Genomic DNA, 18,740 nt, shown 5'->3' on the forward strand with positions numbered 1-18,740 from the left:
GCAGAGCACAATGCCACAAAAATAACATATTTGTGCTCACAAAGGTGGGAGGATGGAATCTACGGCAGCTTGCTGTGCAGCCCCTTCAGCAGTACTGCACTACCAGCAGCAGATGAGAGTATCCTGTAGCGGATATCTGCAGTGTGGGAAAAAAAATTAAAGGGAAAATTGCCTAGGCTCTCCTTGCTCACCATGCTGGCAATGAAGGAGGAGTTTAGTTTGGATCAAATACTTGAGTTTATGTGCATTTATGTCAGGACAGTACATGACGGGAGATGAAGCAAGCATGAAATGTTCCTGCTCAGTATAGCAGGTAGAATCATAATTGCACAAAAAAAAGTCTGCAAAGCAAGTATTTGTTCTTTAGCATGTTAGGACGGGACTTGGACAAGTTTCTCCACCGAGTTCACATGCAAAAGATGTTTTCTTTTTTTCCTATGTTTAGTTTGTTTTTCATTTGTCACTTTGAATCCTTTCTTTTTCTAGATTTTAAAAACTCTATTGCCTCCTGCTCAATGTCCACATCTAGGGGCATATTTTTATTTACTACAGAACTGATTTGAAGTTCATTTCTTGGCTATCTTAATTGCACTTCCTTTCTTATCACGCAAGCTGTAATCATCAGTGTGTGCTGAGGATGCTTTGCAAATCTTCCCTCCCTAGAAGCTGATCTCTTTTTCCTGGGTCTCTCACTTTTAAAGATCCTCCTATTTGTCTAAATAAATCAAAATGAACCACACACACACTGTGTTTACAAAGTTGCATTGTATGAGAATCTTGGAAGCAAATTGCATTTATATTGTATTGTAAGCTCAGGTTCTGCCCTCAGTTACAACCATGAAACCAATCACATGAGTAGAGTTCCTGGGATGTTATTAATGTCTGAGTTTACCTCGAAGTACATCTTTCACATTATTTACAAAATATAATCAAACCAGAATGTCAGCCACAGCATTCAAAAGCTGAGTTGTAACCAAATTCATCTTAATAAATGATCACAGGCATGGCGGGATGATACATGGTTAAAGCTGGTCAGGTGCTAGGATAAGTAAATGAGTTGGTAGTTTTCTTTGCCTGGTTAAGACAGTAACTAGTTAAACTATCAGAAAAAAAAAAAAGATTTTACAGAGGAAGTTGACTGGTAGAAGAAGAGTAAGGTATCTCTCGGAGGAACATGCATAACAGAGGAAAGTAAAGGTACACTCAGTGGCTATTTTGCAATCTATTGTGTTCCAGTGCCCTGTGATAGACACAGGCATTTAGCACGTAGTTTCCCAAACCTCATGTCATTACTGACTTCAGTTCTGGAGTTCCCACCTAATCATTACAGTTTTAACACTTCATATCCTATTGCCTGTGTAACCCAGGTCTTCTCAAGAACTTTATGAAGAAATTACCCACCATCATTTAACAAGTTTGAGTGTTGAATCATGATTTACTCGAAGAAATCCCAGCCCAGACAAGTGGCACTTTTATGTCCTAATTACGTAACTGAGCGACAAGACAGTGCTTCCTCCCACTTTCCAGAGGAACAGCCTGTTAGAAAAAGAGCTTGTAACCATAAGCACGTTTTAATGAACACTGAATAGCTTGGTTTTGCCTCTCGGAGGAAAACACGTTGGGGGAAAGGAGCACTGTACATGCCCTCTTGTTTAATGTCTGTGGATGTCCCTGGAGCACCTCAAAAAAACTTGCATGATTGTGTGGTCATTAAGTAACTTGCTACGCGGAACAAGGAGCACTTTCTCACTGCTGGTGGCAGGGGAATAGAAACGGTACGGGCAGATACGGCCCCTGTTATCCGTGTGCTAAAAACGCACAAATTCAGTGCGGTTTTATTTCACCCACACACTTGGCCTTGCAAGTATTGGCAGCAAAATACCGAGAACGAGAGCAGGACTATTCGCAGAGGCCAAGCGGGCTCCGCTGATTTCGGAGAGAAGAAACGAGGCCGGAGCTCCGGAGATGCTCCCCTAGGGAGCAGACTGTACCTCCGGAGCGGCTTCGCCGCTGCTGCTCTCCGGTAAAAGGCCTCAGTCCTTCCTCGCTCGCACTCCTCTACCTGGCGCTGCAACGGGACAGTTCTCCCTAAAGAACGGGGCAGGACAGCGTTTCTGCTGCAAACCCCCCCGGGGCACCCGCACTCCCGCAAATCCTCTGCGCCCCGTCAACACTCCCGGAAGGAAAGACAGAAGCTGTGCCAGGGCCACGCCGCTTTTTTGCGAACAGCGGCGCAAATGCACGCTCATGCCTTTGGCAGCTGCCGGACAGAAGCTGCCGGGAAGTAGAAAATCTCCCCCACCCTTCCGAGCAAGGACGAACGTCTAAACTACCTCCACCCCACTCACACCTCCCCTCATGCCATATTCCGGGACAGGTGGCGGGTCCACCCCTTCTCCACCTGGGCGGGGAAGGCGCCGCCAGTTCCTCCTCCCCCCTCCTCCTTGCTCCCTCCCCATCCTCCTCCTCCTCCTCCTGCTCGGCGTCCCCAGAGGGAGCCCCTGTGCTCCGCGAGTGAGCAGAGAGCGCAGCCGGGCGCACCCCGTCCCACAGCCGGCTCCAACCGCTCCGCAAGCCCCGCGCACCCGCCGCCGCCTGCAGCAGGAGGAGCAGAGGGGGGAGGAGAAGGAGGAGAAAGGCAGCAGCCCGCCCGCAGCGGGGCACGCACGTGTGCGCGCAGACCTCGACGGTCGCCCTCCAGCATGCTGCTCGGAGCCGCGCAGGGCAGAGCGCCCGAGAGGAGCTGAGCGCGGCCGCGGGAGAAGAGAGGAGCAGAGCAGGAGCGGCTCCGCGGAATCCTCCGTGCGCCCGTCCCGTCCGACCCCCCACCCACTTCGCCGAGGGAGCGGCGGTCCCGCAGTATGGGCGGCCGCAGCCCCCTCGCCGCTGCCGGGCCCCGCCGAGCCGCTGTCCTGGTGCTGCTGCTGGGGCGCCTCGCTCTCTGTCTCGCCGTGGAGGGAAAGAAAGGTAGGAGGGCGTGGGGGGCCGGGGCGCGGGGGTCCTGCCGCCGCTTTGCCGGCTGCGCCCCGGGAGACTGCCGTGGGGAGCGGAGAGGGGAAAGTCCAACTACTTTTTTTCCTTAAAAAAACCCAAACCCAAACCAACCAAAAAACCAGACACCGAAAAACCCACCCATCCAAAAACACAGAAAAAGGAGAAAAGGGGAGAAAACCAAAGCTGTAACAGCGATCACGCAGCCCTGACTTCCTGATTCTCGGCTTATTTTCTTTTGTGGGGGTGGAGGAAATAAATGGGAATAAGCCTTGGCACATCTCATCGTTTGTGCTTCTTTCCTTTTGGTGTTTCTTTTTTCTTCTTCCCCCCTTCCCACGTTGCCCAATCGCTCCCCGGAGCGCGCTCCCCGGCTCAGCCCCGCACCGCCGCTCCCGGCACCCCCGCGCCGTGCCGGCGGGGAAAAGCCCCGTAGTTCCCGAGTAAGAGCCGCTCCGGTAACCCGCCGTCACTCTGACCTGGACTCCTCCGCTTGTCCTGTTAGAAGATATTACTAATAATAGAAAAAAAGCATACACCTGGGACTGGGGTGGCTGCAAAGAGGGGAAACTTCATGTGGGTTCTGGTTCCCCAGTTACCCAAAAGAGGAGTGATTTATCCCTGCCCGACCCGGCGCGAAGGAGCCGCCGTTCCGTCCCGTCCCGACCCTGCCGGCGCTGCCAGCCCCAGTCCGGCGGTGCGTGGGAACAGCACGGCGCGGGCTGGCTCTGGGGCTAGAGGCGTGGGGCTGGTGGTCGGGTTTTCCTTTTTCGTTTGAGAAACTGCTTTAGAGGGTGAGAAAACGTTTCTGGCCGGTCAGACCCGTCGCTGTTTCTCTGTGTGTGGTGTTCTCTTTTGTGAGTTTGGAGAGCAGGCCCCGGCTGCTGTTCCAGCCGGAGAGCAGTCCTCTTTATCTTGGAAATCTGCCAGCCAGGGGAAAAAATGCAGATTTGGGTGGTTTGATTTTTTTTTTCCCTTTCATTCTTTTTAAAGAAAAAGCGGGAGAAGAGAATTAGTTTTTAGAAGAGCTGGTGCATGCCTTATAGCAACTGAGTTAGTCTTTCGTGACTGTGGATAGTAAAGCCGCCCTGAAAGTGAGAAACACCCCGTCCAAAAGAACTGGTTGCACAACCTTTAAAAAGCGGAGAGATTCTCTTGTTCCAGAAATCAAGTTCATACCTGTTGTTGATGTAACATAGGCATTTTTTTCTTCCCGGTTTTCTTTTTATTTATTTATTTTTCCTCACCCTTTGAAACTGATGAGAAGCAAAGTGACTCCATCTGCTCTGCCTGCGTTAAAAGTGTTTTGAGGTTCAGTCTCAGGTGCACATGCCCTGTGGAATATTGGTAAAGTATGAGGAGAAATACCTTATTTATATTGTTTAATTCTGTGTCTCATAAACTTAGTAGGGTGCCAGTTATTTGAGGATTACTAAATAATCAACAGCTAAGTGATAAAGCCAGTGGAGATAATTCTTGGGATGTTGTGTCAGCAAGTAACTGTTCCTCTGGGAAGAGCTGGAGGCTCAGTGACAGAGGTAAAGGCAGAAGGATTTCTTCAGGAAGCATTAATCGATTCATTGGTCTTTATTAGTTTCGCTGTTTCTCCCCACACTTGAAGATAAGTAAGAAAATTACTCAGGAATACAAAATAAAGCAACATTTGAGAATTATGAGATACTGATTTAAAGCAGCAGGCCCAACAGGTTAGCAGAGTATCAGCACATGTTGAGGACTGCCTGCTTGGTCAAATGATAGGACCTAACATCAGAATTCAGAGCAATTTTGAAAGTAAATGTGCTTTCATATATATATGCAAAACTCTTTAGAGTTTTAAGACTGAATTTTAGAAGTTCAAATTGCATAGGAGATTACACTATTTAAAATTTCAATCTGATTGATTCCATTTGCAAAAGGAGATATCTCAAAAAAAAATTTAGTACCTGGACAAATGTTTTTGTTAGAAGAATGTCAGAGAATCGGCCTGTAGAATCTAATCAACATAATGTTTGAATGGAAATTTAAATACAATTGCCTTTTCCCAAAATTTAAGAATTAGTTTTTTGAATATGCATGAGAGAAAACTGGTTTAGTTATAACATTGTAGTCATGAGTATACAAAAAAAACCCTAATTGAGCATATCCTAGAAACAAACAGCATTGCTCAAAACTGAAGTACACTCACAGGGATCAATGCCCACCTCAATCTACCTGCTCTGATATTGACCCACATTAACCACAGTGGAACTAGTCCGGATTTCCACTAACGTGGATGACCTGCTTGGTGGTACCCGAGATAAGTACCTACCACTTAGACTGGATGTTTTTGACCCATGTCCTTCTTGTGTGTCAGTGCTTGGTAACAGTGCTACAGTTCAGCAAACTGCTTTTTGTTCCTCTCTATTGGCTTTATATCTCTAGTTTTGATCTGTAGCTGCAGCCGTTGTGGGATGGGAGTGTGCCGCTCCACGTCGGGAGTGTGCATGTGAGCATGCTGGGCAGCTCAGCAGCTGCTGAAGTTAACTGTGATAGCTTTCTGTGTACCTGGTGTCTTACATTGCTTTCTGGAAAGCAAAGGACTAAGTTCTTTAGAGATGTTGAAGTATTCATTTTCACATGAAATGAAAAAGCTTCATTTAATATCCCGTGCGGTGTTTACAGGCGGGCTGTGCCTGTACTTATATTGTGCATTGCTGCCCTTTATATTGTCTTGTAGTTTCTGCACGGTATATTATTCTGTGCTTACTTGTGACATATGTACACAAGTAGACTAGCCTTTGTGGATTGTGTAGAGCTTGATCTAGTTATGTGCAAGCATCCAGTGCCTTTCCAGATGCACTTCAGTTGTAACCTGGCCGCTGCTCTGTGGGAGCAGAGATCTGGCAGGAGATGCCTGTGAGATGCGCCTGCAGTGGGAGCGAGCATAGGGGCCTCCCAGGAACAGGCAGCTGCCCACACATCCACAGGTTGGCTGAGGAGTCATGGTCTCTGCCTGCCTCCGTACCAGGTACCAGGTGTTGGATGCTCCTGTTACACTCCCAGGGTTGCTGGTACACTGTTCTCTCATTCCTGTGTTTGTATTATCACTGATAAAAGTGGAATTTTCTATGTGGATACAGGAGCTAATATGTGCGTTTAGTTATTTATTATTTGAGGTCTTGTCTATGCAACCATTTATTATTTTTTATTCTCCTTGGTAAGTGACCAAACTTTTTTGGATTTGGAAACTAAAATAAATCTGTGTAGTCTCAATGGTAAATGCAGTTAGAGATATGCCACCTAGATACTGATACAGCTCAATTTGGTGAGATAATAGAAATAAATAGTCTTGAGTATAGACCTGCTCTTACTCCAGTGTGTGAATGATGAAGAACGAAACCCAAGTCCCATCATTAAGAACAATTTCTGACAAATAGGGAAGGGAAGGAAAATACTAGCATCTCCTTAATTCAGGCAGTCTGCAAAATGCAGTGACTGTGCAAAATATTACAAAAGAGATTGGCCCCTCAGTGAAGTGTGTGTGCATGGTGAACAAGCTAGGCAGTGAAGTGATAGTAAATACAAATATGTTTTTTCTTGCATTAAGAGTATATTAAGAGATTTCCAGATAAATAGAAAATCAAGATCAATGCCCTGGAGACTTTACATTCAGAGTAGTCCATTGTAATTTATTTGTTAATTTATAAAGAGAGACTTTTGGGGAGTGTCGCACAATGCCATTATGGTCCTCAGGGCTGACTTTTGCATTTAGGTATCCACGTATCACTGAAATCACTGGGATATGCTAGCTTTAGCAGCAAGATAGCTGACTAGCCAAACCAGTTTGTTCAGAAGGTGTCCTTATCTTCCTTGAGCACAAACTGCCTTTGCTTAATAGCTCATTGGGAACAAGCCTAGTGAAGGGTTTACTTCATTTTCAGCAGGATGACACTACCTTCATGGAATTGTTTTGTATAGGAACTGTTGATATTGCTACAAACCCCTGGTCTAGTCCAGGTTTCAGTAGCATGTGTGCATGAGAGGGTACAGTAATGCTGCGTATGAGAGTGGATTATCACAGAAAGAACTAATGTATTCAAAATTAGGAGTCAGCATGTTATGTTATAAACTTTGTTGTTTACAGTTACAAGAACTTGTGTCAAATCTCAGACTTGGATCTGTATTGCAAAAGAGCTTGTGTAATAGAAATTTCAGAAAAATGCTATGACTTGTAGAACTTTATTGGGGGAACCAGAACCGGCTGTACCTACAAAAGCATCTTCTCTGTGGTCTATATTAGGAATGCTTGCTGGGCTGACCTGGATGACAAACTCTATAAAATTAGACTAGTCAAAATGAGGGTGAGGCCTAATTCTGTAAAAAGATTACCTGCTAGTTAGAATAATTGGAAATGTGTGAATAGCATTAGGCATCTTCTGTTTGTGTTTATAATTTCTCAAAAGCCCATTCTGCTCTACTGCTCTCCTCGAGCATTTGCTAGGGGAAAATGCACTTCTGTCAGTCAGGTCTCATCTGGCGCAGGAATTGCACTTGACACAGCTGGAATTTTGCTAGTTTTACCAGAAAGAGAAAGTTATTAGGAAATGCAGCAGAGCTTTATTTGCATCTCAGTGGAAGGCATGTTCTCACTTTTCGATTCCCAGGTTTGCTTTGTAGCGTTTGTAGGAGGTGTGTAGCCTGCGATGAATACTCAAGCAGCAGTTACTGCCGTGACAGGGAGACTTGCCTGTCTTGCGCTTGCCTCGAGGTTAGCTTGAGTAACACGTCTTGCTGTAAGTGCAGTTGGAGAAGTTAGTGCAGAACTTACCTCTCTGGGTCATAAGCAGCACTTCACTCAGCACCTGTGATGGGATGGGGGCAATGACCAGGAGCTGCGTGATGCTGAGGTCCATGGTAGGAGAGCAGGGATAATGACGAGGGATTAGCAGACAGACCCTCACCTCTGGGATGCACACTTCAAATGAAGCTGATGCAGTGGTACACACCTCCAGATCCTGGTGATGAAGGTGGGATAAAAGCTGTGTTGGATGTGACTCATTAGAAGTTCTCCATTCCTGAGGATCTCTGCTATTCATACCTGTCGGCTTTGGAGAGCTTGTGAAATGCATGAGGACATGGGGAGCTGGCACTGTGGATTTATCCACATTGTGTAGGTGTGGGTAGAAAGTGTTCAGGTAAATTCTTTTTTTCCAGGGATGAATGGTACACAGTGTGGGAATCCTCTGCTTAATGTTTTGTGTGGACTTTGACATCCTTGTTCAGCCTTGTACAGTACACACTGATCCTGTTAAGTACGTGTCGGTTTGACCTTTCCCTGCATCCCTTCTTCCAGGAACACTGTATTAGTAGGTGAAGTATGAGACCTAGTAGTGCTTCAGACCATTACGGTTTTTGATGTGTTACTACTTGACTTCCAACTATGGCAAATGGGACAGTAATGCTTCCCTTTTTAGGGCTGAATTCTGCTGACCTAACAGTATTGAGTAATAGAGTATTTTTTTTCTTCAGAAATAGTTATGGAACATTTGGCATGAATATGGGCAGAAGAAGTAATTCTTAAAGGGAACGTGGAAAAAAATTGTACTGCTCTGTACAGCAAATTTGGAGCAAAATAAATGTCTATTTCTGCAGAAGCAAGATGGTTATTTATTAAGAACTGTTGTCGTATAAGGAGAATGCGTAGGTGTGGGTCTTGTGCTCTCTGTGCTTAATAATGTTATTGAGGATTGCTCACAGGGAAGAAACATGAGAAACCCATTTGTGAGATTGTGTGTTTGAACAAGGAAACTTTCTGATGACCAGAGTGAAAAGATGTGGCCATGTGGGTTGGCTGCTGAGCTAAGTACATGTGCCACCACACTGCACCTTATTAAAATTATTTTTTAAAGGACAGGAGGCATTGTTAGAAGAGAGAAGCACTGGATTTATGTAGCCCATAAAGATGTGTGAGCTTTGTTTTTGAAGTTTTAATGCAAAGAGTGTTTTGCCTGTTGACATATCCATGCAGGGCAGATGCAAGGTTCCGCCTTCTGCCAGTGTGCCTCCTTCTTCTCAGCACATCTGTGTACGTGAAAGTAAACATCTACGTGTTCACATGCATGTTGTACTATTAGAGGGCATTGAATCATGGGTGGCTTTTGTTTGTTTCAGTGGTTGAAGAGAAAAAAAAAAAAAAAAACAAAACCAAAAACCAAACCTGGAGAAAAAGAACAACTTCCAGTCAAACTGAAACAAATATGTCAGGGGGTGGTTTTAGTGAAGTGAAGAGGAAAAAAAAACCCAACAACAAAACACCAACAAAAAAGCGCTGCTTTAATATAATCTGGAAGATCAAATTTAATCTGAGACCATTTATTTTCTTTTTAAGTTGGATAAGAAGGAAAATGAAATGTTGTTTGAAATGAAAATTTGCAGGTTTATTTTGAAAATACCAGAATACCACTTGATTTTCTTATACCTCCCTCCCAGTTAGTTTTTGGCCAAGGCATGTTTACTAAGTTTAGCTCAAATTAATGAACTAACTTCAATAACTTCAATTCACTCCTTCCCACTCTCTATTACTCCCCACAAAAAAAAAAAAAAAAAACAACCAAAAAAAAAAAAAAAAGGTTTTGGGGGTGGGATAAAAATTGTCATTTACATACACATAAATAGTTCTGCTCTGATTTAGATGAACATTAAGTAGAGATAAAGGCAGTTCAAAATGCTTGTGATCACTTTTGCTATTTTCATCAATTGAAATAATGAAATAATAAAAATTATGAAATATAAATAAATAAAGGAAGCTTGGTATCTATTACCTCCCTGGTCTCTGTATGTTTGGACCCTTCACCATAACTTGCTAACTGCTGGAGGAGGAGCCTGAGGCTTGCAGCTGCCTTGCTGGAGGTGCAGAAGCAGGCGGGCTGGGGCTTTGGGCAGGCGGGGTGAGAGTTGATGAGCAGTAGCAATGCCCCAAGGGGCAGCAACGCTTCTGTGTGGGTTAAAAGCCTTCTCCTCTGTGTAGCGGTTACCACTCTGTGGTTGCTTTACCTTGCAAAGGTGCCCTCTGAAGGATGGGTAGCGTCCCTAGGAGTATCCTTCAGCTCCCTCAAAAAGTGAGGGGTTTGCCAGCCCCCTCCATCCCAGACTGATAAATTAAAAATCTGCAGGAGCAGCAAAGGCAGTTATGCCAGAATCACTCTGCCGGGGTATTCAGCTCCTCCCTGGGCATGGAGACCAGTGAGGATGGGCGATTCGGCAGGGACCATGTCATATGGGATGTTTTCCAGAGGGGATGTGGAAGGAAGAAGAGGAGGATATAAACCAGCTGTCTTGATGACAGTATAGTAGTATTTTAGCTCTGGCTTTTATAAGAAGAAAATTATCAGTTTGTGGGAATGGGTTTTGTGCGCATTTGGTAATCAGAACACAGTGGTATAATCCCTGCCTTCCCATCACCAGATTCAGCAATAACTATGAAGATAACCAGAAGAGCCCTGGAAATCAGCCAGTCTTGGCACTGGGGCACTGTGAGCTTGCATAGCACTCTTCCTAGATAGGGAAAAGTATTATTTTACCTATCTTGAGTCATGGGATCGAAGCCATAAAGAATTTCAATAGTTGCCTGAGGGAACACATCTGGCTACTAAAGTTGCCTGCTACTGTTTTGGTCTCTCGCCCCATGCCCAAGCCAGTGATAAACACTACCTGGAGCTGAAGGTAACCAACATCCTCTTTGGGGCTTATTCACAAGCTTTGAAAAAACGTTTCATGCAGAGGATGAAGGCCCTCCTCTTTGTCCTTCCCTGGGGACATGTCACTTGATGGAGGCTGGCCAGAGCCTGGGATGAGGTGACCTATGGTGGCGTGCATCTGGTTTGGCTCCTGGTGACTGAAGTGTGCTCATTCTCTGCCTGGGGTAGGGCTCGGCATGCCTGGCCCTTTGCTCCACAACCTCAGGGGAAGCCCCAACATCTCCCAAAATAACAGCAGTGTGAGACAATAGCTGCAAATCAAGGTTGGGTGTAAGCAGATGTCGTCTGAATCGTTTCCTAAATTGTGCTTTCTATGTAGCTGTAGCACAGTTATGCAGTTTTCACATTTGTAAGGCCTAACTTAAAAAAAACCCCAACCAACCAACCAAAATACCCAAATATTAGTTACTTTTCTCTGGGGATATGTATTCACTTCCTCCCCCACTCCCCGCCTTATATCTGAGACATATGTGCAATTCTGAAAGTTGAGTTTGATTTATGTCTGAAGTAATGAACATTTCTTCTTGAGAGCTGTGTACTTCAATTCTGCAAAGTGCAATTATGGCTGCATATGCAGTTCCTATTCGCAAGCAATTCTCTGATCTTGAAAATAGCATTTTTTCCTTTGAATTAATTAATTGCATTGTGATTATTTTTTTTTAATTCTTATGTTCACTATGTTTTTGTAGAACAATGATGTTCTTTGAAGTTCACTCAGGAGGTAAGACTAGGGAAGGAGGCAGGGTTCAAGGAAGAAGCTTGTTTTAGCAGTTGGGTCAGTTATTTCAACAATGCCTTTAGCAAAGAGGTAAGAGGCTGTTTGCACAAATCAGTAACTAGTTCCCATGATTCAGATTGAATCACGTAGTTCAAGTCATTTGAATAAATAAATGACTTCTAGTAAATGAGACAACCTCTGCAATTAGGATGGCATGCTGCATATTTCATGTTATTTATTATGTGGTTTTCAATAGATATGATTAAGCTGGTTTACACTTGGAATGCTAGGTAGCATTTCAACACAAGCCACTTAACCAAAGCTTATGTTAAAATGAGATGCGCATTTGTTTTGTACAGGTGGCATTGTGCTCTATCTTCAACACTTATGTTTTCTTGTTATTTTTCCACAAACAGGCACTTAATAGGAAAAAGAGGTCACCTTGTCAACTGCACCTCCATTTTCTTTAATTGTAATGGGGAATTCTCAAGCAGGTGCTTCCCAAACATTTACAATTTGCTGCAGTGTTAACTTTCCTTCATGTCTTCCTGGGCCATCAACTCCCATGGATGTTGCATAACCAGAGGTGCAGAAAACTGCTTTTCTCAGATGTGCTCATGGATTACGTGCTATCCCTGGTGTTTCCAAGGGGCCTGCTTTGTAGGTCACCTGCAACTTCTGTTGCTGGGTTTGGACTTGGAGTGAGAGCATTGTAATTCAGTGTGGAAGATAAGGAAGAAAAGATCTTAGCCTTTTCCCTAATGTTGTTAAGTAGCTGTACTATCAAATCAAAAAATCTCAAGTAGTTTTGGTGTTGTGAAAATAATATTTAAAAAAACCAGTCACTTTACTATTCTGCCATCCCTGGTTGTACCATGTACAAAGCAATGTTAATTAATTTAGGAAAATACACCATGGACTGTAAAAGGTACTGAGTAGCTCTGGTTGAAGGTACACCCCGGGGATATGGAGAAATAGGTAAGATGTGGGGATCTATTGGCCAAGTGATCATCTGCTCTGTTCAGGAGAAAATTTTACTGCCATGTTTCTTTCCAACTTTTTCATTTAATATAGCATGAAAGGTACACAAGACACTAGAAATACCTGTTTTATAGAAGAGCCTTTCAAAATAATGAAGATATCAGATCTTCAGTGCCAGATAAAAATACCATTTTGCATATGTGATCACTGTTTCTTCTGAGAGTGGAAGTTACTGGTTCTCCTACCTGAAGGCATTGATGGTGAACTTTGCACAAACTATGACTTTAGGAGCTGGGAAAAAAATAAAACAATCTTCATTTCTTTTAATCATTGGGAAGGAACAGCTGTGGTATGAGCAGTTATGACTAAAGTTCTACAAACTTGCTTCTCATATGTTAAATCTGAAGGTACAGAGATATCTAGTGAGCACAGGAAGACAAGGAAAGCTTCCCCCACGGAAATATGGGGGAGATATCCTCAAGTCTGAGTGAGAGCCCATGAGTAGTTGGCATGACATTTTGGAAACTGCTGAACAGAAAGTGCCTTTAGTCAAACACACTCCACAGGAGTGTTTTTTCTCCTCCATTTTTATTGCAACCTGTTTCTCATGAATTGAATTTTGACATTCTCACTTGCTGAACAGAATTCAGTTTGTTTTACTGCTCTTCAGACTAGTTCAGCATCAAGTACATGCCTTTTGGTTTTTTTCTTTCCCCTCTTAAAAACAAACAGAAAACCCCAAGCGAGAAACCAATTAAACCAGAACAAAACAAACCAATTTTTTGGAAACAGAAGTGCTGGTTGGCAAAATCTTGACTCTGGAAGCTGCTTTGTCACAGCTAGACCATAATTGAAGCTGTTGGGTCTCCGCATGAACATGGGTTTTGCACCACACAGCAGTGTGTAGGATGTGGGGCCCTTGGCATTTGATGAGAGTTGGGAAGTGGTGGAAGTGTGACTTCGTTTTCAGAGCCAGACTAAGGGACAGAAGTCACTCCCTAAACACCAACTGTCAGAAAACCTAGTGACAGTCTCATCTCCACTCCCTCAGGTACTGATTCAGGTCTTTCCCAACAGAGACCTGTGGTAATGTGAACAGAAGATGAATCATGCCCAGGAAGAGTGTTCAGGTTCTATATTTGAATTCTGACTGGTATCTGATCACTCTGGGTCAAACTGGGTGAGACTGTCTTTAGTGAGACACAGTGGCTGGCAGTGCACTGATCACCTGTACAAATGGACCATGTAGTGTTTGGCTTTCTAATAAAAACCTCTCTGGCTGGTCCTTGTATACTCAGATATGTTGGGGACAGAGCACAGGCTTCCACTTGACGCTTCACTTGAGTAGCAGAGGAAGGCTAACATTAGAATTGAGCTGGTGCAGCAGATTGAGTGAAGCGCTTGCAAGGTGGTATCTGCTCCACACTTTGCCTTTATTGCCATGGTTGTAGCATCTGAGTAGATGCCATTATCACTACCCAAAAATTAATGGCAGAGGTTCAGTCTTCGAGAGCAGGAGCAGGGATAAGTATTTCACAGCAGATCTGGAAAGGGAAACATGCAAACCATATTTATGTTGTGTGCTCAGCTTCCACCTACCTGTAAAGGAGCAGAAGTAATTGAGTTGTAGTGCTTTTAATTCAGTGTAAAAGTAATCTGTAGTTCCTAATTTGACCTCTTGGAGTGAAGATGCCTGCAATAGGAGTTGAAGTCAAAACTTGAGCATCATCAGTTATCTGGTAGGATCTCATTATTTCTTAACACATCTGTGTTACATGTCCAGTTAATGGATCAGTTTGATATTTGTCTTTTTGTTTGGAATTTGAAAGGATGACCACCGAAATGCTCTCTCATTTTCATCTGGTCTTCAAAAAGTAATTAAGTCTTGAACAATGGTATTGTCAGTCTGTTTCCTACCTAATAAGGTCAGCAAGGTGCTCTTGTTAATCATTTTATTACTTCAGGTCTGCTGTTGTTCTCTCTTTCCCTCCTTAATGAGGTGGATCCTCAAGGCAGCATCACTTTATCACAGATGTCTATGGTAGATGAGCTAATCCAGCACCATGGAAGTTTGTGTTCAGCAGTGCGTAAGATGTTCCCATCACTGTTTGTGGATAATTCTCCCTGACACTTGAAAGATTTATCATGTGCAAAAAAGGAAGAACAGACCCTTTTTCTAAATGAAGGTCATCTTGATTTGAACAGCAGCAGTCTAGTTTGCATCAATGAACACACATTATTCAGTGAATCAAGAGTAAAAATAGCTAATTAACACCTTCTCTGTTTCTTTTCTGTCTGGTTATTAGTTACTATGAACCAAATTAATTCCAGATAGCATAGGACATGGCAAGTGTGAATGACAAACTCAGGTCAAGAACTGAATTATTTGATGTTCTAGAGAGAAATATTGCCTTTTTTATTGTATTGCCTGTATCATGGAATTTAATACAGGTATGCTTAGCAAACAACTGTGTTTTGTGTTTCAACCTATGAAGAGAAAACCTGAATTGATTATGGACATTTGAAAGGAAGGCTGTTTTATCCTGATTTAATATGGTACTGATTGGATCCTGTCTATGGACTAAACTCAAATACTGTTTCGAAGACTCGGATCATTTCAGAAACAGCAAACATATGACTTCTAAGTAAACAGAGTGATTATAATAGACAGGATTAGAAAATGGATTGTTCTGGGCCAACACTGTACTACTGAGAGTGATGATATCGTACTGGTAATCGCACTGTTGGGCTTAATGGCCCATAAACTTTGATAAAAGCTTTTGTAAAATTGTCAGCAATAATTCCATCCATTGTTAGATTGCCAGTGAGCATCTTCAGCCCCTGGAATAAATTGCTACCATCAATTGTGTTTGTATCGTTACATAAAAGAAGACTTTTGCTCTGAAAGTGTAATAATGAATAATAAAAAATACTATCAGCTAAAAATTAATTGGTCAGGTCCACAATTGCTGTAACTGCCCAGAAGTCCCACACATGGCTTGGGCTGAGGTAGGTTTACACCTGTCTGTGTGTAGAGAACAGGCACCTTTTCATTACCTCTGCCAAGTTCTCACTAGGTCAGCAGAAACAGCAATGTTATTGCAGGGTTTGTATGAAAATTGAAAAACAGTCGAAGTGTACTGTACTTCTACTCTGTTGTTAGTTTTCACTGTGGGGTTTTTTTCCATTAGTTATTAGAACGTGAACATTAAAAAACCTTAATTACTTTCATTAGCATTAATGAACCATTCTAAAAAAAAAGTGCAGAAGCACTTAAATTTTGTCTATAACTTAAAAGCTGTGCCAGTGTATGATCTCTGTCTTCCTGCCTTTCCTTTTTTTCCCCTCATCCCTTCCACATTATTGGTTAAATAAATTATTGGCCACAGTGTGATGCAAGAAGGCTTTAATATAAAGCAGGAAGAAAAGGAAGTTCTTTTACAAGAAAATAAATAGGACAGGGTATTTAACAGTGCATTAGGCAACATATCTATTAAGACTGCACTGATAATGCAGTGAAGAGAGCAGGAAAATATGTCATTAGTTTAGTCAAGCAGTGAATTGCTCCAGGTCTGATATTTTATTGGTGATATTCAACATAACCAGTGCAGATGCATTGATAATGTCAAGAATAATGGAGAGATGAACATGGACTTTCCACCTCTGCAGCATGGGATGCAAAAGAGGAGCTGCCTTACCTGCCTGTAGGTGGAGTTTCATTTTTATATTCAGGGGAGGAGGAGAACAGAAATGTTTTTGTTGCTAAATAGACACAAGGTCTGTCCTCCTACAGTTATCGCTTGCCCATATTGATTTGCTTAATTTTCTTTATGGGTGTGATGGTAGAGGTAGGAAGGTGTCCTAGGGGATATATTCTCCAGTCTCCACCTATGCAGCTTGAGGAGTGCTTTATCCCAGAAAAACATAATTCTTGAGTTAATGGTCTTTGAATGGCCTACTGGTAAATTGCTTACTCCATCTCCACCTTCCTGATGTATTTGACAGTGGGCAGTAAAGTGGAATTCAAGGAGGGACTCAAAGACGGTTTGGCTCCCCAGCTTCAGAGCATGCAGCTTTGGAGAAAAGCTGCATGCACAGAAGTTTACAGAAAAGGTGAAACTATGGAGAGCTGGAGGAGAAAGAAGAAAATCTGGAATTTATGCTTCTCAGTTGCAATAACACTGCAGCAGGGACATGCATCTTCTTTTCAGGCTCAATCCTGCAAACCGTAGGCATCATATCCCTTTGAAGTCTATGGATATTTTGCCTACCAGGACTGCAGGATCAGGTTTTTTTATTACTTTATTTACCTAAGAAAACTCTTCTTATCTAGTTTAAAGGGAAAAACTGATAGAGAATACCACACTCTGTTATATGAACACTATATCAAAAAGTAATTCTCCCAAGACACAAGTTAAGATGATAATCACATCACATTGTGGTGTTATAACCTGAAATGAGTCTTTTACCTGAGTAAGGCAAGTCGACTAAGTACACATTCTGGTTATTGTCATTCCACTTTCTTTTCCTAAAAGATTGTTTCTAGGTGTATTTTTCAATGGGATTAATATGGGTGAATTCTTTAGACTGTGTAAAGCACTGTACTGTGGTTTCAGCATTGAGTTATGCCAGCTAAAGCAATGGTCTGATGGTTTAGCAAAAGCGAGATATCTCTAAACTTGCTGGAATTAACTTGATGGAGTTGAGTGGCATTTCACTTACACACTGGATGTGTTAAAGCCAAAGCTTTTACATGGGAGTTCTTGCAAAGAAGCGTGTGTGTGTATGTGCGTGCATTCATCGCTCTCTTGCTCTCTTTCTGAGAATTATTTACTATAGCCCTGAGATGATATGTTAATATGCAGTTCTCTAGTATATTGAGACCTCTGGCACTCTTGCTTTATAATTTGAGAAAAAAATGGTGTTACCACAGCAACTGCTATACCACCCGGTACTGAAGCAGCTCCTGTCTATGTAGCACTTATAAAAGTATATTAGACAGATTTTTAAAGTGCACGTAGCTAAAGTGGGAGTAGGAACTTAACACTTGGTGAATGCTACAGTGAAAGGAGGGCATGAATTTCTTCAGAAGTTGAGACAAGTTCTTAATGGAAATAATTGGCAATAGCTCTAATTCAGCAAGCTCTTTGACAGATGCATTATTTAAAGTCTGTGTGCAATCCCTTTGAAATCAGATGAGTTCTGTATAGGCCTAGAGTTTGTACAGGTTCAAGAGTCTTGTTTTACAGGTGACCAAAATGACATTGTAGAAGGGATTGATGGTTTTGAGAGGCTCCACTGGTGACACTTTCATAGGGTGTGACTGATGAGGGCAGATACTTGCCATTTCTTGACAGTGAGCTGCTGAAGATGGTTGAAATGGAAGTCATGAGTACCTGGAAATATCAGAAGTTTTGATTTATGGGTATTTTTAAATTTTGGATAAGGTTTCATATTACATTTGTGCAAGGAATTTTGATATTGTATTTGATAGCAAGGAATCTGTGTTGAGGGGTGTGCATATGAAGATATTTTGTTGTCTATTAAACCTTAGAGTGGTGAATTATAAATGTTTCTGTACAATAAAATGTAATTGTTGGAGGGGAGGCAAGAGACCTAGGAAAGACTAGGAAAGGTTTTAAGGTAGTCTGGACTCAGTGAGACTATACTGTATCATTGAAAACCTGGTAATGTAAGGTCAATATCCTATCTGAGTTTTCCTTTTAAGATACTGTGGTGTAAGAAGACCCCTCTATGCTTTACTACATTTCTTTGTATTCTTAATCCTTATTAACTCCAAGAAAGTATCTGTGTATTAATAATATTATATGCTTAGAAAAAGCATACTTGGGATTATGAGGAATTACTTATTACTCCCAGTACCACTGTGTTTGTAAGATTATTATTGATTGCTGTACTCTTGATGACTTTTCCCCTACAGCTACTGTTTGTATCAGACTGCATAAAACAAAATCATAAATGTAGTTTTCTAATTGTTGGAATAAAACTCAGAAAACCACTCTTCTGGTCCCATTCTATGTTGGCAGTAATCTCTGGATGGCACATTTAGTCTTTGAATCAGTGTTTAGAAGTCAGCGTATTGTCAAAAATCTCCAGAGGTGCTAATCCAAAACTGTGTAAAACTGAGAACTGCTTCGCAGACTGAATTTTAGTCTCCTCTGCTACTGTTGGCTGTTCACCAGTGAACTGTTGCTAGTTGTGAGATAGATGACATGCAGGCCCGGAGGGAGCAGCTCTTCAGTGCGTCTCTGCTTTCCTCTGTATGCTCCAGCTAAGGACAGGCAGTGTTGAGG

The 18,740-nt window shown here is 42.6% G+C and overlaps 1 protein-coding gene and 1 long non-coding RNA gene across 3 annotated transcripts in view; one reads left to right on the plus strand and one right to left on the minus strand.

The window, feature by feature from the left end:
* The window catches only part of LOC127476482 (uncharacterized), a 36,430-nt gene extending 33,934 nt beyond the window's left edge, over nucleotides 1-2,496 (minus strand). Inside the window, exon 1 of the long non-coding RNA XR_007906640.1 lies at nucleotides 2,351-2,496. This is a non-coding gene — a long non-coding RNA (uncharacterized LOC127476482). The remainder of the gene's footprint in view (nucleotides 1-2,350) is intronic.
* Nucleotides 2,497-2,559: 63 nt separating this feature from the next.
* The window catches only part of EGFR (epidermal growth factor receptor), a 161,214-nt gene continuing 145,033 nt past the window's right edge, over nucleotides 2,560-18,740 (plus strand). The window contains exon 1 of one of the 2 annotated variants that reach the window (XM_051799428.1): nucleotides 2,560-2,967. In XM_051799428.1, the coding sequence (XP_051655388.1) occupies nucleotides 2,862-2,967 (106 nt within the window). In that variant the 5' untranslated portion in view covers nucleotides 2,560-2,861. The remainder of the gene's footprint in view (nucleotides 2,968-18,740) is intronic. The other variant, XM_051799427.1, reaches the window with a different exon arrangement.

The sequence above is a fragment of the Manacus candei genome, unplaced genomic scaffold (genome assembly GCF_025592945.1).
Source record: "Manacus candei isolate 608988 ecotype Guabito, Panama unplaced genomic scaffold, ASM2559294v1 h1tg000049l, whole genome shotgun sequence".
Taxonomy (NCBI): domain Eukaryota; kingdom Metazoa; phylum Chordata; class Aves; order Passeriformes; family Pipridae; genus Manacus; species Manacus candei.